This window comes from Micrasema longulum, unplaced genomic scaffold (assembly GCF_059751315.1).
Source record: "Micrasema longulum isolate JH-2025_06_02 unplaced genomic scaffold, ASM5975131v1 h1tg000141l, whole genome shotgun sequence".
Lineage (NCBI taxonomy): Eukaryota > Metazoa > Arthropoda > Insecta > Trichoptera > Brachycentridae > Micrasema > Micrasema longulum.
In genome coordinates, this window is record NW_028277347.1 from 203,647 (window position 1) to 226,765 (window position 23,119).

General features: G+C 30.6%; 3 protein-coding genes across 3 annotated transcripts; 2 read left to right on the forward strand and 1 right to left on the reverse strand.

Annotated features, from left to right (window-relative positions):
- The first annotated feature begins 2,495 nt into the window (after nucleotides 1-2,495).
- On the forward strand, nucleotides 2,496-5,358 carry LOC148284187 (RRP15-like protein). Its single transcript, XM_088242509.1, has 4 exons — nucleotides 2,496-2,766; nucleotides 2,845-3,215; nucleotides 4,588-4,916; nucleotides 5,163-5,358. Exons 1-4 carry the CDS (start codon nucleotides 2,727-2,729, stop codon nucleotides 5,260-5,262), a joined length of 840 nt encoding a protein of 279 aa, XP_088098635.1. The 5' UTR covers nucleotides 2,496-2,726; the 3' UTR covers nucleotides 5,263-5,358.
- A 2,683-nt stretch (nucleotides 5,359-8,041) lies between these two features.
- Nucleotides 8,042-22,068, reverse strand: LOC148284188 (RAB6A-GEF complex partner protein 2). Its single transcript, XM_088242508.1, has 6 exons — nucleotides 21,717-22,068; nucleotides 19,440-19,669; nucleotides 17,385-17,665; nucleotides 15,920-16,072; nucleotides 15,395-15,575; nucleotides 8,042-8,396 (listed from the first exon to the last, which is right to left on the reverse strand). The coding sequence occupies exons 1-6, from the start codon at nucleotides 21,836-21,838 to the stop codon at nucleotides 8,185-8,187; spliced, it is 1,179 nt and encodes a 392-aa protein (XP_088098634.1). The 5' UTR covers nucleotides 21,839-22,068; the 3' UTR covers nucleotides 8,042-8,184.
- LOC148284189 (potassium/sodium hyperpolarization-activated cyclic nucleotide-gated channel 1-like) lies at nucleotides 10,351-14,517 on the forward strand. The gene is made up of 4 exons (XM_088242506.1): nucleotides 10,351-10,459; nucleotides 11,174-11,509; nucleotides 12,344-13,296; nucleotides 14,156-14,517. Exons 1-4 carry the CDS (start codon nucleotides 10,450-10,452, stop codon nucleotides 14,417-14,419), a joined length of 1,563 nt encoding a protein of 520 aa, XP_088098632.1. The 5' UTR covers nucleotides 10,351-10,449; the 3' UTR covers nucleotides 14,420-14,517.
- Nucleotides 22,069-23,119: the final 1,051 nt, after the last annotated feature.

A 23,119-nucleotide genomic window follows, 5' to 3' on the forward strand; every position in this document is an offset into this window, starting at 1 on the left:
GTTGCTGTTTTAACGGACAAGTGCCGTCATATTCCAGAAAATTTATTACTCATGTTTACGATCAGTGCAATTATTCAAAAATACATTTATGTTTATATTTTATTGATTTTACCAGTTTATTTGAACGGTCGGTCCAGAAAATTGTTGCCAAAGGAAAATCAGCTGGGAATTCGTTAGCTAAAATCAATGCACCTGAAAATCATTACTGAATATAATAAGATATTAAAACTAATGACTAAAGCTTATTTCTTATTTTATTGAATTTATTTTGTGGTAGAACACAGTGACGTCATTCATTGTTTTAAAGTTGTAATGTTGGTATTTCAGGCATCTATTTAATTGACCGGACATAATATGTTTAATTCTTTATTTGCTGTATGCAATCCTGTGTTTTATGTATATAAATAATAAAATTGTAATTATAATAATAAAAATACATATATAGTTATATTCCACTTTTATTTATAAATTTTTACCAGTGACCCGGTTCTGTCGTGATCGACATCGACAGTAAAAAAAATTATAAATAAAAGTGGAATAAAACCATATATGTATTTTTATTATTATAATTAAAAATGCAGTTCTGCCAAGAAATGTCAGTATAAAAACTCAATATATTAATAAAATTGTATTTAAAAATAGATTAAAATAATAAAGAAACCAAAAGCTATTGTTATTTTCTAGAGATAAGCTCTCTTGACTAATGGTACCTTTTTTGATCATGTGTACTATTTTTGTTCAGTACTGATTTTTAACACTGAATTTCCAGAGGAAATCTAGAAATGTTTTAGTCTGGCAAGCCTAAAATACATTTCAGCGCCATCCTATTATACTTGTGGGTCTGTATGTGTGTGTAAAGTGGGACTGGCATATTAGTGTACTTAGTAGTAGTAACTGGTTGACAGGAAATATAATTATTGCCTTACATTGAATAAATATAGATTATATTTTGGTAGTCAGTTGGCAGAAGGGACCATTTGTATTTTTTTTTATGTTCAGGAGAGCTGAATTGAGACCTTGATTCAATCTACAAACTAAAATATTTAAGTGTGTTGTTTTTCAATAATTAACTACCTTCTTAAATAGTGGTGTCATTTTTTTTTCTATGTATATTTACTAAATATTTATTAAAACTGTTGAAAACTAAAAATTCCAGATGGTCTCTTCTGCAATCTGACTACCGATTTATACTTTTCAGTTCTGTGTGTAAAATGGAAGAATCCTGGACTGTGATTTTGATTTGATGACTGATTTGAGGACTGCTCTCGGGTAAAAAACCTGAAAAAGGAAATCGGGTGGAGACAAGTCTGCTTCGTAGAGCAGTGGTTAGCAAGTTTGTCTTCCATACTTGAAGTCCTGGGTTCGATTCCTGGGAGGTGCGACATGAAATATTTATTTATAAGGTGGTTTATAATGCAATGTTTCATTATCTCTGGACTGGCACCTGAAGTGTAAGACTGATCATCTTACCTTCCTGTAACAGATGATCGAGATATGCTGCAGTGATTGTACCAGTGCAGTGCCCCATGCACCACTAAGTGTGGATATCGGTTTTAATGATGATGACGATATTTATACTTTTCATTTGGATACGAGAGAGAGTACATATTTGAATATGAGGTCAAAGAAGGAAAGTAATGTCAATGTAAAAAAAAGGATATTAATTTGATTAGGTACTGATATAATCTCTGAGTAACAATTCGTGGCCAGCTTATAGAGACCCCTATATGGACAAAAACCATTCTATGATTATCAATTACAAAGTCTAGAGCTTACTACAAAACAACAGGCCACAGGTACTCCGGTCGAGAATTGCAAACGTAGCTACGAACCATCCGTTACTCATTTGTTGTTAAACCTAACCAAAAATTTGCAATGCTTTGATTCTATGCAATAGAGTGTTATGATACAAGTCAGTCATTATTTAATATTTGGTACAAAAGTATTTTGTTTGTTAAATATACCGAGATTCCTTATTTCTTTTTCTTTGTTTATTGGCTCTCACCTCCTTAATGGGGTGCTGAGTGTCGAGTTTTTTTTCCTATTTACATATGTGTTAGTACTATTTACAAGTTAGTGTGTCATACCGATATGCAACATATTTACAATTTGGTAACATTTATAACTGGATATTTACATAACATTTTGAATATATGTTTATTGGGTGGGGGCAGGAGAGTTCGGAAATGTGACCTTGATATCGGAGAGGTCGGATAGGAACTCAGGATAACAATCATTTATGGGCCATCCAAAAAAAAAAGCTTTGAATCTTTCTAAGCTGACACTCGCACATGACAGAATCCCGTACCGCCATTCTATAAATAGTCACAATACGTGAATATGAAAATACATAAGAATTTAAGAAAAGTTTCGCGATGGAGAAACAAATGTTTCTATTTACTCTCATAATATTTTGTACACGTAATTCAATTTATACCCGTTTATGCCCCGTTATTCAAATCGAGTTCTTATTTAATACCAGATTATGGTTACGTTATACTATTTTAGTAGCCTAAACTTTGAAATGTCAAAAAGTAATCAAAATCTGTCTGTTGTCTGTGATCTGTGATCAAAATGTCAAATGAATGCCGCACGTGCAACATAACCTAAAATATCGTTCAAGTTGTAAACATTTATTTTTAATAACTATATACTTTTTCAAAGTAGATTTATAAAAGAAGTGTTACAGTTCTTGGCAAAATTTAGGACAAAATACTGTAATAGAAATGACCTCGTATAAAAATATGACTACTTCTTTAGTAGAAGGTAATAAATAAATTACGAAGATGTCATCGTTTAATTTTGTTTCTATTTTATTTCTATTTAATTTATTAAATCTTTTAGACGTTGAAGAAGATGAAAGTGATTCTTCAGTTGAGGAAGAGGAAGAATTAAATGGCGTTTCTGACTCGGATTCATCTCAAAAGTATAAATCTGAAGAAGGCTCATCAGAACATGAAGGTGAAAGTGACGATGACGACGCTAACATCAATGCTGGATGGGCCGATTCTATAGCGAAGATTTTAAAAACAAATAAACCGAAAGGAAAGAGATCTCTAGTTTTATCAAAAGCCAAAAAAATCTCAGACATAAAAAAGGCAAAAATAGAAAAACAAGAATTTGAAATTATTGGTGAAATCAAAGAAGAAAAACCTTCTCTACAGGATTTGAAATTACCTGGCCAAGATGAAGATGATGACTCTAAAAGAAAACGGGTAAGCTATTAGTATAAACAAATTAAAACGTAAGGCTTGTTAAAGGAGTAACAAATTATTCTCATATCTCACAATATTTTTAAGACTTTGGACTGGTTAGAATGTCCAGCGAGAATCAAATATAAGCTGTGATGGACAGTATTCAAATCTCTTACTAAAATTGCTCCAAAATATATATCGGACATTTGTGTTCGCAATTGTCTACCTTTAGTTCAGCATTTGATTCAGGCAGAGGAAAACGTTTTCCCCTTACAAACACTAGGTTTGGAGTTTGGGTTCCTGCTGTAGCTGCTCCTTCTGTCTTCGCTGCTCTAAATAAGGATTTAGAATTTAGAACTACAGTTGAACCACTCTTTTAAGCCAGGAGATACGCCATTTTCCTTCACTGCATTTTCCTTACAATATCGTATGGACTATTTTGTACTTCTTTCCCCGCTTAAAATCTCCAAAGCACTCTAGTTTTTTTTCTTCTTAATTTTATTTATAATTTATCCTTCTTCTACTTTGTTATTAGTGTTACAATCACAAGTTTATTATATAAAAAGAACAGGTAGAAATTTTCTAAATACTTTATTTCACTGAATTACTTTGTTTTTTTTTAGAATCGGATTACACTGCAAATAGTATTCTGTATTTATAATATTAGTTTTGTATCACTTTTATATTGGACGAGTGTTCTCCCAAAACTATAGTTATTATTATTTTAATAAAATAAACTTTTATGTATAACACTAATAACAAAGTTGTTATTTTATAATAATTAAGCCAATTATTTTTATATGAGATATGTGTGTGAAAGAGAAATATCTATAGTCCTTAAAATATAACTTGATTAGAATGACATTTGTCAGAAAAAGTGATGACATAACTTTGTAGTAACATCAAAGGAGTTATTTATATTGACACACGAAAAATCATTAATATCTGGCGTGTTAATTTATTTTATTAATACAATGCTTGACACATAAATTAACATTAATAAATAAAATCAGCTTTAAAACTAAAATACACCTAATTATTAACAACGTTCTTACAAGGTTACATCATTTTGCAAAAACGTTAAGAGATGGGACAAATTGATCAATGTAAGTTGATCTTATAAAAAAATAGTTCATTTGATGTTGTTCATGAAAAAAGTATAAATGTCTTATTTTTTGGTGAATAATTGTGTTAAATACACTATAATAGGCTTGTTTTTGCGTTTTTTATCATATCAATTTTTGGAAACAAAGTTTCATGATTGCATGAAATAACTGATAAAATCAATTTGAGACATTGCACTTCAGGTGATCTGAAATAATTAAGTCTCATCATTTATGAATCTCATCTCGTTTTACAGCATGTTTGAGTATAATAATATAAATTTTTTTAGAGAATTGACAACCTGCCAAACTTGAGAGTAAAACCCACTATTTTAGAGAAAGAAAGGGAAAAAATTCTCTCTAAAACTGCCACCAGGGGAGTTGTTCAGTTATTTAACGCAGTGAGGAACCAACAAAAGGATATAGAAACAAAAATGCAGTCTGCCGGAAAACTAGAGAGGAAAAAAGACAAGATACTCAAATCAGTAGATAAAACTCAATTCTTAGATAAATTGATGGGACAGAGTAAATCCGAAAAAGTAAACGAATCAGCCATTCTAAAGCAGGAGGCGAAAAAAGAAATTAAAAAGGAGGAACCTTCTACATGGAATGTATTTAGGTAAATAAATAATCTATACTTACATTCTATAATTCAGTTGCATGTGGAGAAGTTAATATAAAAACTAATAAATTCTTGAAATAATGAAACATTCCATTTCGCAGGGTAATTATTACAAAGAGGTAACTTCAAAATCAGGATTTTTGAGTTAACCATTAAAAACATATTTTTGTATCCTCCTACAGATATAGTAGATGGAAAAGAGTTTGTAAATATAATAAAAACATGTACTTTTATCATTTTTAGAGAAGACTTCATGTTAGGAGCCAAAATGAAAGACTGGGACAAAAAAGATAAAAACAAAGAGGAAGATGAGGAAATGTCAGATTTGAGTGATTCTGAATAAATTGTATATGCGAACCTGTTACTGTGTTAATTTCCAAATCCAAGTTATATTATTATAAAATACAATGTAATTTATGAATTAAAATCATAAATGATATCAAATGTGTCTTAAAACACCCCCTTTGCTCTCATATCATATTTCCTTTTGATAATGGCATGCGAAACCTGCATTTGTTTTAAATTGAAAGATGGATATAATAATAAATAACTTTGTGTGGTAGAAGCCTTCCTATAAGCATCTTGTTTTCATCATCATTTTCCTATCTGCACCCAGTGGTGTTATAGGGCACTCCATTGGTATCCCAATAGCAATTTATTTGATTAATTTAATACATTTATTTACTGTACAGCACCCTTGAGGTGATTTTCCCAAAAATGGCGCTATATAAATTATCCAAATATAATAATAAAGGGAAGATAATCAGTCTAGGGACTAAAATAATGCGGAAAAAAAACACATATCAATTAGAATTTTACTCCCATTTTTTTGCGAATAGAATGGACTTCCTGGCATGGTCAGCAAATGCACCAACTATAACACCATGCAGTATCTTGACTCATTTAATATTTATCTGCAATTATGAATTGGTGCATATCATGAGCAGCGTCAGATCTAACAGGATCTAGCGCCCCTTCATTTACCAAAAAGGGAAAGGAATATACAAATTTGTAAATTAATAAGAGCGTCTTATTCTCCCCTCCCTTCTAAGTGACTGTCTGGTTCTTTGTTCTAACTGAACCTGTGGTAGGTAACCTCTGTCGGTAATAATAATTGTCAACTGTTAGTCATGAGCTCAACATAAAATAAATGGTTTGATAGTTATTTTCTTTAGAACACAAGAGGCCTACTTACATTGCTGAATTACATCACAGGAACACCCAAGTTTTCAGGCACATTTCAAAGAAAAACTGATATTTTTGTCTTATAATAATACAATGCAATTGGTATACCAAGGCTGTGCCATATACAGCATCGGGTGTGGATAAGGAAATTAAGGTAATTGAGATATCATTATTTTTCTGATAAATAAGACTTACTTCCAAAAAATGTAGATTACCGTACACTCTCAGTAATAGATAAATACTATAATCTGCCTTTTTTTTTTTTACTAGTTCAAAGCATAAAATCAGGCTTTATAATTTGCCAGTATTTGTATGTCAAATTCAGTAGTCCGTCGCGTGCCCATAGACTCCCCTTTGTTCTTCTAGAATAATTGATTTAGAGGGCGACTGAAAACTCATAACTCACGAACTCAGAACTGGATAACATAAAGTTCTGAGGAATATGCATAAAAATATATCAAGAGGCTTGGATTCTGAGGATGAAGAAAATAATTGTCAACAGACTGCATTTCATATAGTCGAATCCATACACAGATTCCTCAATAAAAACTATTTTTTATGAAATATTTGTTTTGAATTTTTTGGCTTAGTTTGATAGTCCACTGACAAATAAAAAAAACCACTGAACTTCCTCATTGCAGCAAATCTGGATATTTTTTTTACATGGAAGATAATGTGATCAGTCTTATGCTTCAGGTGCCAGTCCAGGAATAAAAATATATTGCAGTGTAGAACCACATTTGAAATCAATATTTCCTGTCTACACTGCCAGAAATCAAACCCAGAACGCACTGACCACTATGCTATGATGTGGACTTATTTCTGCCATTACTATTTTCATTTTAAATTATTTTTTTGAGCACTCATCGAATCCAAAATACTCATACAGGGTTCTGGTTCAATTTCACTAACAGAAATGTATTCTTTATCCGCCTGGACACAGAGTACAATATTTACAAATTCAATAAATAAGACACATACTTAAATAAGGTAATTTTTATTTACTATATAATTTTTGCCTCATTGAATTTCATGAATGGAGATTTTTTAAGTTGCTTCTTTTCATATTTAAACATATTTTGTAGTTTATTTACACAATTTTGCAATAAAATCATTAAGATTGTTTAAGTTTTAATGATAAAATACTGTTGAGATTATTTTACCATCTTATGGTGTATAGAATTTGGGTAATAAATACACAATGAATACAATATTATTTACTAGATATTTTTTAGACATGTTTTTAATTAAAAAATAATATTGGTGCATCCATGTTTTCATACTAAAATACTTCATTTTTCACATAAAATAAATTTATGTATGTAGGTTCTTTATTTATACTCTTTCTATATTACGTATTTAACATTTTACTCTTTAAAAATATATTTTGTATGTTGAATACATATTTATATACGTATCCTTTAAATACGTATCCTGCCCTTATGGGTGTGAATCAAATAAAAAATAATATTAGCCTGGAAGAAAGAAAATGACTGGAGAGTAGTATATTGTATCTGGTTTATGATTTTTACAATTAATAATTTTTAGAATTCCTTAAAAACACAAAGACAGCTGATAAAACTGAGCGTTGTTTTGGGTTTTTGAATAATCCTAGCTCCCATAAGAAATAATTGAACAAAAAAGCAAAACAATAGAGGAACGGAACGAAAATGGAAAATATCTAGTGTAAAAAAATCATTGCTCTAGAACCATAGTCCACGGAGAAAATACGGGAATACATTTGTATGAAGAAAAGTTAGACCCCGTATCCTCTTAACTATCACCCATAAAAATTGTATATATTTTTTTTAATTGGAAAATTAACAGAAAATTATTTTATTCTAAGATACATATTATAAACAAATTCAATAAAGCTGAGTTAGAGACTTCCTCGTAATTGGTTACATAAATTGTCACATAAAATAATGAAAAATAAGTAATGGTACACAACTTATATTATTACAAATATAAAAATAAATATATATTTGAATGCAGAACACCAATGTCAGTTGCACAGATACACATTATATCAATATAGCGGACGGTAGGGTGTATTATTGCGCAGTTACTGAATTTACATTTATTTAATTATTAAAGTACAAACATTACTGGGTTGGCAAAAGTGTGGGATTTGTTTAGGGATGGTTGGGTATATTCGAACAGGGAGATTCCAAACCATCGTCTCAATGGGTACATTGATGGGAGCATTCCATTCACTCTGCTCTTCGTGTAGACTTAACTCTTGGCAGGTACTTGTGACAAACTCAAAATGAAGTTTCCATTTTAATGACACTGAAACATAAAAATACTCAATTTAATAACAAAGAATGACCAAGTTTGATAAATTTATACATATTGTGATTTAGGATTGTCCGTTTGTGGTTTTATTGTCCTCTATAAAAGTCCTAATATTTTTTAATGATTTGTTTTAAACACCTGGGCTTTGAATTTATTTCAAATTAAACACTTTGTCATTTTTACCACATAAGTGTTTAATATATCATAACACAACTATATAGTTTCAGGTATTCTGAATTACACATCATCAGGTGTAAATATAAACATAGATTTTATATTTACACCCAATGATGGGTAATTCAGAATACCTGAAACTAGTTGTGTTATAATACATATATTAAACTCTTATGTGGTAAAAATGACAAAGTGTTTCATTTTTATTTCATTCACAATCGAATCGGGTTGTGGTCCTGTGGCTAGTGTCTCGGATTCACGGACCAAAGGTCCGTGGTTCGAATCCTACTCTACCCCAACTTGATTCCCATTTTCTAATAGTGAGTTATTTACAACTCGTTGGAAATGGCCCTCAAAATGAAATATTTGGGTAAATCATAAGAACGCAAATATTTATATTTAAAAAAAAGAAAAAATTCAAAATGTTTTTTCACAAAGTAAATGCTGAAACAATGGGCTTTGTTTATGAAGAGATGGTACGAGATTTTTAAATAATTTTTCATGCAAAAACTGAAGTGTTTTTACAATACCATGTTATTATGACATACTGTGATATTAAGAATAAAATATGTCCGTTAAATAATTCCGTTTATCCAATTCATCCGCATTGCCAAATATCCGGATAGTTATCATCATCCGCGCCTGATGGAGCATAGGACACTGTATTGGGACACCAATCGCAGCATATCCCGATCAATTTTGTTACATGAAGGTAAGGTGATCAGTCTTACGCTTCAGGTACCAGTCCAGGGACTATGAAATATTCTAGTGTGAAAACACTCTTTTTAATAAATATTTCATATCAATCATGTCGGGAATCGAACCTGAGACCTCTTGCATGGTAGGCAAAAGCGCTGACCATTACGGCCTCGTCTCATGGTGAATCGTTATCAGGAATTAAAAAATAGAGAAGACGTTATTATCTATTTTTTTTTAAGCCAATCAACAGGCTTAAGTAAGCCCTAATAGATTGGCATTAAAAAGTAATACTGAACCTAAACTTTCTTAAAATTTACTTAAATTAACAAAGTGTATGTATATAGCATAATCTAGTCGGAAATGGCAAGTGTGACATCGCAAGTTAGGAGAGACAACACCGCTTGCTTCTTAAATGCCTGATTTTGCTGTAGGAACACATTGACAGTACCGTTTAGTGATATTTCGTTCACTGTTCTGAGGATCCTTGGCAGAGGGGAAAAGAATCCGATGTTAGTTTTATAATTTCCCACAGCAAAGACAGGATTGGTACGCAAGTTACGGCGAGGTACATTAAGGTTTATCTGAGCAAGGATATCATGGGCATCATGGGTTATATTAACATGTATAAAGAAGATGTTATATTAACATATGTAAAGAATATGTTATATTAACATATGTAAAGAATATGTTATATTGCATATCCGGATAATGTCTGGCACTCATTGATCTGGATAATTGGAGTTTTAATATATATGTATAAACATTTTTTTCCTGTATAGTTTATGAAATAGTATGTATATTGTTGATTTAAAAAAATAATCAATTTTAGCCTAGTACTAAGTATCTGTAATATTATAACTATACTATTTTGTATATGACTGTAAATTTCACAAAATAAATCAAATAAATATTCATGCATTTATAATTTTTAAATAATTATGAAATCTAAGATTTTACAAAAATATAGCAACATCAAAATATAACAAATACATTCTTGTGTATATATTTTTTAGTAAAGTACCTACTTATCTAGTAAATATGACATTTTAAATTAAGAATAATTTGTAAGTAATGTGATTTAGAGATATTAACTTGTTACTATATGATCTCTGAGAGATATTAGGTATTACAAAAATATAAGAAACCATTTTAAAAGTTGTAATCATCACTAGCAATGAAGATAGGTAAGAGTGGGTAAAAATAATAATGCCGGCTGGTTTTGGAATACAATGGTTTTTGTCAAGGCAATAACTAAAAATATCCTTAAAACCACAGACTAATTAATACATAGACGCGCCCTAAGCCCTCAAAAATGATGACACTTAACTGATGCCCAAATGCTCAGTGATGCCCAGCGCTTACTTAGTCGTTCTTCCACCGCCAGCTAGGTGTGACGTTTAGAATTGAAATCAAGATGCCTGCTTGTGTCATGAAAGTGTGTAAAAACCTCTCGAATAAAGATTGTAAAAAGAATTGTGTAACTTTCCATTGATAAACTTTTGTTCATGAGCAAATAACAAAGCTTAAAATAATTTATATTCAAATATTATTTTTTGTAAATGTCTATGTTTCATTTCTTTACATAAGTTTTGGGACTAAAACTCCGTTGTGCACTGCCAGTTTACCTTCAATTGACATATTTTTATAAGTAATTACTGTGCTTAGTGCGCCGTTCGTTTTGTTGCTCGCATTACTCTCCTTTCAACATATTTTTCTACTTTTTCATATTTTGAAAATAAACCAAAATCTCAAGTCTGGTCATGTCAAAGGAAGACATGTGGAAGAAGGTAGGAATGTATGTCAGGATAGACATGTGTGGCGGTCCACCCTCTCTGCCTACCCCTACAGAGAACGGCATGATAGTAGTAGTAATAATACATTTGAATTTTAATTCACAGATGTAAATGGGCAGCACGTATGCAGACTGCACATCAATCAATTGATAACTCAGGCTGTTTATACGGAGAAACTACCACTTACAGCCAAATTATCCCAGCGCCTCTTCTGGTTGGTACGAAGTTATTTCCTCGCATCCCAGTATCATCGCGGAACTAAGGTTAACCTCGGTAGCGAGGTTGCCTTTATCAAAGAAAGAAGGAAACAGATTGCTTCCAAACACTGGTTTATGATTCATCCCTTCAGCATGTTTTTACTGGGTTGGCAGATCTTTGTCTTCGTCATGTGGACTATCGATTTGATATTTATACCGTACAGCATCTTCTTTCGAACGAGAGGTATTTATTTATATATACTCCCAGTGGACATTTTTAAGGACGATATACATTATACATTTGATAGAAAAAAAATATAGACATAATATTATATTGTTGACGGCAATCCATCACCACATAACTCAAATTTGACCACATTAGAGGAGAGAGATTAAAATGTTTTTTTTTACGTGTGTTCAGTAAAATTATAAATTTAAAACAAACATTTAGGTAAATCAAAGTAAGATGTGAATTGTGAATTTTTCAATTAAGTATTCTAATACAAATATAAAATAATATGTTCAATACATAATGCAAAACATACATCAGTGTTTTACTAGGGCTGGCTGTTTTCTGCAAAATGTATGTCTTAGGTTGTGCTGGCCAGACTTAAAAATCATCAAAACTGCTCAAATACATAATTAAATCCTTTTTTGCCTTAAAAAAAAAACAAATGTATGCATTATTTATCATTTTTCAAAGTAAAAAACAGCCCAACTGTTGTATAGATTTGATTATTCACTCTTTTCACTGAAGTGCTATTATCTCAGTTTCACTTTTCTATGGCTGGCTGCTTTCTGCATAACTACGTTCAATTTCTCAAAGCACCATTTTAGGAAAACAGTGAAACATACTTTAAAAATCCTACTTTCGCAGGGATGAAAATCTTAAGAATAAAACTGTTTTTTTTTTATCAATATTCTTTTTTTTTTTATTTATTTTTTTTATCAATATTCCTACAGAGATGAGGTAGAATTTTTTCAAATTCAGGATTATCGATATTCGAGCGTTTACAGGGCTTATGACCTGTCATTGGCTGGGTTGAGTGTTGTATATAAAACTGTTGTCTTGTTTCAGAAAGAAATATTTTTGGCCAATACATAGTCTTCGGAGATGCAATTGCTTGTATAAATATGTTCATTAAATTTTTTACTGCCTACTACCACTTGATAACTAAAGAAATTGAATTTGATTTATCGATCACGGCAGTAAAATACATAAAAAACGATTTCATAATAGATTTGATCGGAGCGCTTCCCTTACAGTTAATAGTCATTCCGCTGAAAAAAAAATCTTTGAGAGAAACGATGTGTTTTTTTAAGATGTTCCGCATCCATTGCGTGATCACTTATTTGGACGCCATTTTCTTTCAGTTCAACACAACCTTTAAAATACAGCACATTATAAACCTCTGTTTGAAGAGCGTTATTTTCGTACAATTTATCACGGGATTTTATTACCAAATTACCAAAACATTTCACTTTATTAATGGTGAGGTGATAGGAAAAGAACTCTGGATTGTTCGAGAGAATATCCTTTACAACAGTTCTGTATGGACAAGATACATTACAACGCTTTACTTTGTGAGTGGTTTTATGTCCACTTCGGGGCAAAGTTACAATGTCCCCAAAACTAATCCAGAATTAGTAGTTATTGCATTTATTACTTTATCAGGGTATATTTACCTAACATATCTTACAGTTTCCGTTTATCAATCAAACATATACAGCAATAGTGTGGAGTTACAGTACGATACCAAATTATTAAGCCTGCGACACTATATTTGTAAAAAGGGTTTGCCGTATGAATTAGAGAAGAAAATTTTTACATACGTCAATTACAAATGGGAAGGCAAATATTTTCACGAGGAAAGAATTATGAAAACACTTTCTAGAAACTTGAGATTAGAAATCAAGTTGTATGATTGTGAAAAGCTCTTATACGCAGTTCCATTCTTCAAGAATCTCCCGAAGAAATTAATATTGAATGTCGTGGAGTGCCTCCACTTAGAAGTGCACCTTCCGGGAGAAGTGAGTATTGTTTAAAATTCTTAAGACATTAAACCACAATAGGGAAATATCACAGACTACGAATACTGATAAAAATATATGAAATGGATTTAGAAAAATTAGTTGTATATTCAAAATCAAATATTGTGGAGAAATGTTTTTATACATAACTTTAAAAAAGATATGTCTCCTAGAAAAACGCGACATATTTGGCAATGATAATTGTGATGTCAAGATTCGTGACGATGTTTTATAAAAAAAATTAACAGTTACAAAGTTCAAAATTAACATGAATCGTTATGTATTATGGATGTGGCCAATGCAATGACCGTTTTTGTGTGAATTAAAAATTATAAATTTTAAAATATTTATTATGCTAAGTAGAATTTTTTTTTTTTTGCATGACAGTATCTCATAGACCCTTATTACTTTAAAGTGTAAAAAAAAGTGATATTTCCCTATTCTGGAAAAAACTATTTCATTATTTCAAATTTGTTTTAAACCAATTGCATAGGTCTTATACACATTCTTATAATAAAACAAAAGGTTTAAAACACGTTATTAGACGCTCTTGTATTGGATGTATATTGTAGTTAAAATTTAATTTGATATTTGACTTTATTTTATTATTAAGCATTTTCTTTTATTATTAAGTATTCAAATCGGGTTGTGGTCTAGTGGCTAGTGTCTCAGACTCACGAATCAAAATTCCGTGGTTTGAACCCCACTCTACCCGAACTTGATTCCCATTTTCTAATAGTGAGTTGTTTGCAACTCGTTAAAAATGGCCCTCAAAATGAAATATTGGGATAAATCATAAAAATGCAAATATTTATTTAAAAAAAAAAAAATGGGTAATGAATAAAAGATAACTTTACAGGCGATGTTGGAGGTGGGAGTAGTAGCTGACACTTTGTACCTTTTAAAATGTGGATCTGTTGAAATCAAAAGATCAAACGGAAATATTAAAGTCACCGATGGTGCTTACTTCGGAGAACCTTGTTTGACACAAACCAACTGGGTGTCTGAAATTTCAGCAGTGACAATGGAGATAAGTGAAATTTATCATCTCGGAGGAGAGGACTGGAAAAGATGCGTCACTTTTTTCCCAGAAATGAAAGGCATGTTTGATAATAAAATATAGATTTTAGAAAATTATTACAGAAAATATCGATGGAGTTTTCATCAATGGGACACGGGACTGAGTTGTTTCTTAGAGTTAAAGATTTCTTAGCGCAAATAGTAATATTATATCTGAATCAATATATAATTTTAACTGAAACCAGTCATTTGACTTCTGTTACTCTGAATTTCGATTTCATAAAAACTTGCTTTATTGGAACCAGTGTGATAGAAGGTTTTATTAAATGTTTACGTTTAATATGTTATAATTTATTTAGAGAGCATGTAGGTACACTCAAAATATTAAATATTATATAAATGGATAGATAAATACATTTTACAATGCATCAAAATGGCACTAGTAGCCACGTGACATTAGATGTCATGTTCTTTTCCTATGGTTATTTGTTTGAAAACATAAAATTTAAAAACAAACTATCAGAATGGTTATATGTATATGAGGTGTGTTAAAACAAAGATGGCAATCTCCACCATTGCATTGGTCCGAAATGAGTTAGATATGGCGATGGATAGAAAAACAAAAATATGATTGACAACTGCAAAGATTTCGGACCATAAACGGCAGTACCTCATACAATTTTGTCTCAATGTATAAACCAAAACAATTTATTAATTTAAAATAAGTCAATAGTTTACCGATTATTCTTAATAAAATATAACATCAGGTAACAATTATTAACTAAAATAATAAATTATCCTGCAGTCTGGGAAAAGTAATAAAAATAATTAATTGCATATTATTCAAACAAAAAAAAGTGGAGAATGTCATCTTTGTTTTAACACACTTCATATTATATTGATGTTATATACTTTTTAATCCCTTTGCTTAAACCACTGAATAAATTATGTCCACTAGTTTAGGAATAGCCAACCAACTCTCGTAATATGTAGAAGATATGTGTATTCATATTTTGGAAATAAAGACTACATTAAGAGCTTTGATTCAAGGACTGAACAATAAACTTGTTTGGCTTACCAATATCGGTGTCGAAAGCTGGTGTTATATGGAGTGGAATAGCTAGGATCAGTTGTGATCTACTCAAGCCAAGAGTCACCTCATGATGCCTCGCAAAGGTAATCGCTCTGAACGCTCCCTCTGCGCTGTTAGGGTTGTCTTTATTTTTCAACTCTTCCTCTGATTGTAATGCTACAGAAACCTGAATATATGGATTTCAAAATTGATTTGACAAAATATTTAATTTAGGTATTTGATTTGGTACAAAAGGTCTTGCAAGGACTCTTACAATCATTAATTATCATATAAGTAAAAATGATTTGATTTGATTGTTAAAAATCGGGTTGTGGTCCTGTGGCTAGCACGGCTGAACTCACGGATCAGAGGTCCAAATCCCACTCTACCGCAACTTGATTTCTATTTTCTATTTTTTAATAGTGAATTATTTACAACTCGTTGAAAATGGCCACCAAAATTGAACTATTTGGGTAAATTATAAGAATGCTGATATTTCTTTTCATAAAAAAATAAAAAGGTTCAACTCACTTGCATGCATTTCACTGTACCAATGGAGAAATCAAACGTTCCAACAATATCTTCACCAAGTTTGTATGCTGATTTGAACAAACAAAACCTCGCAACTTTGCCCCTGGCGTTGGAAATCATATAGAAATTAGGGCTTCTTCTGGCTGTTATGTTCTAAAACACAAATAAAATATTATAAAATAGATTCAACTAGTGTCATATTTCAACAGATCCATAATAATCACAATATGTTTAAAAAACATAACTTTATGTATACTCAAAGCTATAAAAAAATAGTAAATATGAAATATTTAGCGCAACAAGTAGCAATCTGATTTCTCGACAAATAGTTAGAACTTCTTGGTACAGATTGGTACAATGGTACAATATTTTTATATAGGACAGCAAATATATTATAATATAATGCCAGAACTGTGGAAATGCTGTAAGAGCCTCAAGCTAAAGACATTATTGAATGCTTGCCTTGGTGGAATGTTTTAAATTGTTATTTTTGTAAATTGATTTTTAGAGTTCTTATTTATTTTTATGATGTACTTTTTTTTTTTCTAAAAATATTATTTTTATTGTTTTTTGTGCATGTATATAAAAATAGTATTATATACTGTGTTTTTGGCTAGTAAAATAATATTTCTTTGACTGTCATCGAACATGGTTACAGTTAGGCAGTCAAAGAAACTTTATATTACTTTTAAATTATTTTTTATTATTTGTTCATAAGAATTATTATAAAATAGTACAAATATTATAATATATGAATATCCTAATATTAACTTAAATCTTATTATCATTAAACTATATATTTACTATCAATATTTCTAAACTATACACACTTGACACATATATTTCATCACAGCGCTAAGGTGGTAATGAACAATATTGCAAATAACAAAACATTTTCAATTTTGGGAAATACCAGAAATTTTTTTGATAAGGGTTCATGCAAAATCACCTACAATACTGAACCACACACCATCCACCGCAGCATGACAAATTTTAAACGAATTCACCATATTGCAAAACTCCAAGAACAATTCCGAGACAATAAACAGATACACAAGGGTAAAGTTGATGTCAAATGAATTAAAAGTACTAACACTTACATACCTACAAGTACTAAAAAAGAATAAGAAGAAAAGAAAGAATACCTTACAATACAATGATATTCATTCAAAAATCTTTAACTCTTTAAAAACACGTGATTTTTGTAAAACAAAAAAAAACTTCTCCAAAGTCAACCCGAATACCTTTTAAGAGCTAACTTATCTGCTACACACATATTAAAAAAAAACATTTAAATAAAAATGTTCTGTCATGTCTAATGGTATTTCCTTTTAATATAAATGTACAGCTAGGTGCATGAAAATGGTGATTAGAAAAAACCTTTTTAGTCAACTCGTTTGAGTAATATTTTTATGTAAATATATATTAAGATAAATAAATTTAAAAAATAAAGATTTTGTTCTACCTGTAGTACTTGAAGTGCTATATCTAATGGAGTTTCAACTTTTCTTTCTTCCAAGAATGGATTGGCTGGTTGCAGTTCTTCCGTAGTTTCATTGCAACACAATCCTGCTACATCTGGCATATTAGTTATAGAACTGACAGACAATATCCTCAAAGGAATTCTGATCATTTTAATAGGAGAGTTGACTCTCTGTGTTGCTATAGTTATCTTGTATGAATATTTAGCACCAAAGCCTCTATACGACGGTGGAGCTTCCATAGGTAATACTTCTCGGTAAACAACTAAAATCAAATGCAATAAAAATATCAACTAATTGTTAACAACAAAATGCGTAATATTACCCATTAAAAAATGTTGTGATTAAATTTATAAAGAATAGATACTCATTACAATGAGAATGTGTTTGTAGATACAGTCTTGATTTTTTCGTGGACAAATTAGAATATTCATAAAATTTTATTTTTAACATGATTGGTTTGAACCAAGGAAATCAAAATTTAAATGAAACATACCAATTTCGGGATAGGAAACTTAAGTTGACTATTTTGCATTAGTTTACAAATAGTTTTAAGATAAAAAGGAATATATACAAACTATAAATACTCAATTGGGTTAGTTAAATAATAAACTAGCCACTATCTTCATAAGAATAAACTATTATTTTGTTATATATACACAATGAGAAAATTCAGAGCTACAGAAATCCGATAAAAAAAAAAATTCTTACACCCGGTAAAAATTAGAACATTTAATTTTAGAGCAAAGTTTTTCAAAAATACATGAAAAATTAATAATAATACATTCGGACTAAAATGAAATAAAGTAAAATCCCCTTTTTACGTTTTTCAAGAAAAAAAGTGTAAAACTGAGGAAAACGTTAAAGTGAGGAAATGAAAAATATATGGAAAAAAAAAGAATTACATAAAAATAAAATTGATTGCTACACCAAAGTGTAAATATACTTCTAGAAAAAATAGTAAAAACGGTGATAAGTGGAAATTGACAATATTTTTTTTTTACCTATTTTCAATTAATTCACTAAAAATATTTTTATATCAAAAAAAAAAAATATTATGTAATCTGTTTATTTATTTGATTTAAAAACAGCATGTTAAAATTATTTTATGTTTATAAAAAAAACGAGAAAAAAAATTTGAATTTGCATAAAATAACATAATTAATAATAATAATTCATTGATAATTTTTTCCCTAAATGTTGGGAAATTTTATTTATATGGTATCACTTTTTTTCTATGGCATCAATAAAAACAACTGTTATATATAGTTATATTTTGATTGCCTTTTTGCAATCCTATCTGCTTATCATTAGAAAAATTTCAATGGTTTGTGCACTATTAGTGAAACAGAGGCGAAAAAATATTTCTTTTAAATACTCCCATGTCCATGCAAGTTTTTTATTGTCCGTTTTTATTGTCACCCAGGTGAATGAAAATTACAGTTCTTTGTATATAATATAACAAAACACTAAATGAGCGTTTTCGAATAAATGGCTACTCAGGTAAAAATCTAAGAAAAGTAAATCGAGTAGTGATATGTCTGCCTCATGGTGTAATGATTGGCACGTTTGCCTGGCATGCACGAGGTTTCAGGTTTGATTCCTGAGAAGGTTGATATGATATCGTCGGGTTTTTGGCATAAGTTGGTAACTACATATTTTCGGAAAAAGAGATGTTTTTATAAATGGCATCAAATAATCTTTGTTTAAAAAGTAAATAAAAATATTTTATAAATACAAAAAATAATATTTTATTATTCAACTTCCAGTTTTATTTGAATTGTAGTTTTAACTTTGAAAGTTCAATATTTTACCACTAGTAAAATGTAGTTACTAACTTGTGCAAGAAACCTGACGGTATATGGATTTAAAAAGGTGTTGCATCACTTTGCCTCCCTCTCTATATGTATATATAACAAATAATCGAGATACACTATAATTGGAGTAATGATGCAGTGCCCTATGCACCAATGAATGCAGATACGGAAATAATGATTAGGAGATTATTTTAAAACAAGACATATTTTTTGATAGCTTACAAGACTTAGTTTGACCCACTGGAATTGTTAAGTCACAGAATAAAATTTTGGGATTTGTTTGCAAAACAATTTTTCCAAGAGTTCCGTTGGATGTTTGTAATGATGTGCTCGTACTTCCGATGGACCCAACCCTATGTAAACCCTTGGGAGATATTGGATCCTGCTTATCTTTTGTGGAATAGAAGCAATGTATCTGAGCTGATGCCCATCCGAGATTCTCCAAAACATCACTAGAATCAAAATGTAATATTTATATTATAATATGTGTAATAAAGTAATAAGGAAAGAATACTCCATAATGATACCTGTTCAAAAATAGATATCTCAGCAGAGACAAAGCGATCATTAGGTACATAAATACATGCATTTTGTATATTACTTGAAACTATTGCTAGCATTATTATGAGACAAATATTATCAACAAAATTAAGGGGTGCTGTGTTGGTTTGGACATAAAGTGCAAATGGACAGTGAAAGAATGGCTAAAAAGATAACCAATGTGACTGCTCTTCTTCTTTTTTTAATGGATTTTTTCACCTTCCTTCTCCCTACTGGGGTGTTCTAGCTAGTGTCGAATTATATACAGGTAAACGTCGTTTTACGCCAAGGTTCCGTTTCGAGAGACACCAGCGTAAAGAATCGGCGTAAAATGAACACAAATATAAAGGAAGATATAAAGGTTAGGTTCCGTGTCAAAATTCTGAGAACAATTTATTTTTAATTTTTATTAATAACCCGCTAAGCCTCTATCTTGAGGCTTGTCAGCAGGTGGGATAGAGGGGATATGGGAGGAGATAATGAAAAATACACCACAACATCCAGACCAATTGAGAAAACAACCTTTCTTGGATTTTTTTTCTTGCAACTGGCGGGAATCGAACCCGCGATGCCTGTTTCACAGTTGGCCATCTAACCAACTGCGCCACGGCCAAAAAAGCAAAATCTCATTGAATCAGTCCAACATCGCTTTCTTCGAAAAGTAGCGTGGATGCTTGGACTAGAGAGAGTGAACTATTCATATGCTGATACAGAGTAAATGTTAAATATTTCTAGTCTACAAAAACGTAGGACTAATATTAACTTCATATATATGTTCGGCATACTAAATGACATAATCGATGTGTCATCATTAAAATTAAATACTCCGAATCGTAGATTGAGAAACAATGAAGTACTGTTCATCGATCAGCATAGAACAAACTATGGCCTTAATTCTCGTATTGTTAATTCAAGACAAGATCTGGACTTTTTTGGTTTAAGTTTACAACGATTTAAACGAGCACTAAATAAATAGTCCATATCTTGTATCGATATCCCTTATGTTTGTCAATACTTTTTTCTTATTTTAAAAATGTTTTTAACTATTCTTATATCATCATTCCCTTTCCGCACTGCATTGGTACACCAATCGCAGCGCATCTTGATCATTTTTGTTACATGAAGGTAAGATGATCAGTCTTACGCTTCAGGTACCAGTCCAGGGACTATGAAATATTATGGTGGGAAAACATCCTTTTAAATAAATATCTAATATCAACCATGTCGGGAATCGAATCCTAGACCTCTCGCATGGTAAGTAAATGCGCTGACCATTACATCACGAGGCCGACTTATATTGTAATATTAATACTCTATGAATTGTATAAATGGACAATGCCCGTAAATAAATAAATACTCCTAAGGTGCTCCTGATGTGAGGTTTTGTTTGTTTGATTTTTATATGCAAATATATTTATACATTTGAAACAGCAAGATGAGATAGTCAATCGTAAATATTTTTGTGAAATGATATATTAACTAGTACAAATTTTAATTAACCCTTGTATGGCAATGATGTCACATAAGTCCACATGGAATACAGAATTGGTATATCTCTTATTTGTTGAAATAATTATGTCGGCTTTTTGCTAATGGGCTTAAATCATATTATGTTGACAAATTATTGAAAACAGATTGTTTAAACCATATATTTGAGTCTTAAATTTTTGTTTTTAAATACCTGTATTTCAAAACATGTCATCTCTTGCTTAATGCAACACGACGTTACAGTACCGTCTCCAGGGGGACTTATTAGCTCAGTCTTTTAAAAGTTAATTTTAAAATAGATGGATATCTCAAACAGATCAAGGAATCACTGGTGGATATGGAGTTCTAGTTCAGGTCTGATGTGTTTTTTATGTAATAAGCTTTGATAAAACAAATATTTCTTTTTTTTTAAATGTATTACAAATTCATCTTATTCTACCAGTTTCCAATGACACACCAAATAATAATTACCTGTGGCTTTGAGATATTTTATGTTCTGGTTGAGTGGTGTGGTAAAACGAAATGAGACATTCAACCAATTCTCCTGATAAGTACACCGATCCATTGAGAAGTTTAGCTGTTATTTCTATCATATTTAATCCGTTGGAGTTTACATATAATAAAATTTTAATAAAGCTTCATATAAAGCGGTTGTTCTGCTACATCCAAGGTATTAATAATCATAAAAATACATGTTTTTTATCAAACATATTGGTATTTTGAATTGATAAATATATATTCTATAATGATCTAGTCCTAAAAGTGGCGATTAAGGGTACAGAGTGACAGATTGTGACAGGTGACGAAATGACAGCAAATGCAAAAGCAATGATTGGCCATAGACAATAGACACAAGTACAAAAAAGACCACAAACAAAATATTATTATAACTAGACCACAAAAAATATATCGTGAGTTAATTACCACAAACTGTAGATTTAGTTATAGGGAAAATAATTTTTTTTTTAAATAATAAAGGTTCATAAAATTCTATCCGGTGAATTTTTTAATTTTTTTTACAGATTGGTTGCAAAAAAATATTTTTATATTTGTGTTCGAATTCCCACAAAAACGGCCATTCGTTACGAGGTTTATTTGTTCCCGACCATTCAAATTTGATTAGAACATTGTCATGAATCTAAACGTCATAATTATCATGGCCAAACATCTCGCGTTTTTCTAGTGACGTATTTAAAAAAAAGTATTTTCAAAATTTATATGTGGAAATATTTCTTTACAATATCCATATTGATATCGAAAATATAATTAATTATTCTAAATCCATTTCTTTTTTTATCGCTATTCGTAGTATGCGATATTTCCCTATTACCTACTACAACTGGGTACCTCCAATATAAGCATTTTTTATATTTGTATCTTCCTCCATGAATGCTATAAATACAAGTAGATAAATCATGATTCGTTTTGATGACATGATGATTTGTAGATGGATGACTTTTCTGTTTGTAGCATTCATGGCGGAGGATAAAAATATTTGTTTTTATTGGGTTATTAAAAATTTTGATTTTGAAGTTACCTAATTGTTGTAATTACCCCGCAACATTATAATTTTTAACATGTCATACCTATATTCTATAAGTTAGTTCGTATCCGCTATTAGCTATAACTGTATCACTTTATAAAGCCATCAAAATTTTAATTCACTCTCGTTTTAATAATCATATATATGAACAAAGACTACGACTCTTGTGCTAATTACTCACAAAGTATACCTTACCCGCTGTTAATACTGAATACGTTTCAGCTTGCTATATACTTACTGCGTTTTGACTTTGGCATAAATTGAATCTCCGACCTCAAGCGTAATGCGCCAAATACCACAATAAAGGCGGACCAAAAATATTTATATTTAA

Excerpts from the sequence above, each read along its gene's own strand:
- LOC148284187 (XM_088242509.1), top strand. The coding sequence starts at position 2,727 with ATGACCTCGTATAAAAATATGACTACTTCTTTAGTAGAAG. Across the intron at positions 2,767-2,844 it reads GACTACTTCTTTAGTAGAAG|ACGTTGAAGAAGATGAAAGT; the intron begins GTAATAAATAAA and ends TAAATCTTTTAG. Across the intron at positions 4,917-5,162 it reads TCTACATGGAATGTATTTAG|AGAAGACTTCATGTTAGGAG; the intron begins GTAAATAAATAA and ends TATCATTTTTAG.
- LOC148284189 (XM_088242506.1), top strand. Across the intron at positions 11,510-12,343 it reads CATCTTCTTTCGAACGAGAG|AAAGAAATATTTTTGGCCAA; the intron begins GTATTTATTTAT and ends GTCTTGTTTCAG. Across the intron at positions 13,297-14,155 it reads AAGTGCACCTTCCGGGAGAA|GCGATGTTGGAGGTGGGAGT; the intron begins GTGAGTATTGTT and ends ATAACTTTACAG.
- LOC148284188 (XM_088242508.1), bottom strand. The coding sequence starts at position 21,838 with ATGATAGAAATAACAGCTAAACTTCTCAATGGATCGGTGTACTTATCA. Across the intron at positions 19,670-21,716 it reads AAAATATCTCAAAGCCACAG|TGATGTTTTGGAGAATCTCG; the intron begins GTAATTATTATT and ends TTTTGATTCTAG. Across the intron at positions 17,666-19,439 it reads AGTGGGTCAAACTAAGTCTT|TTGTTTACCGAGAAGTATTA; the intron begins GTAAGCTATCAA and ends ATTTGATTTTAG.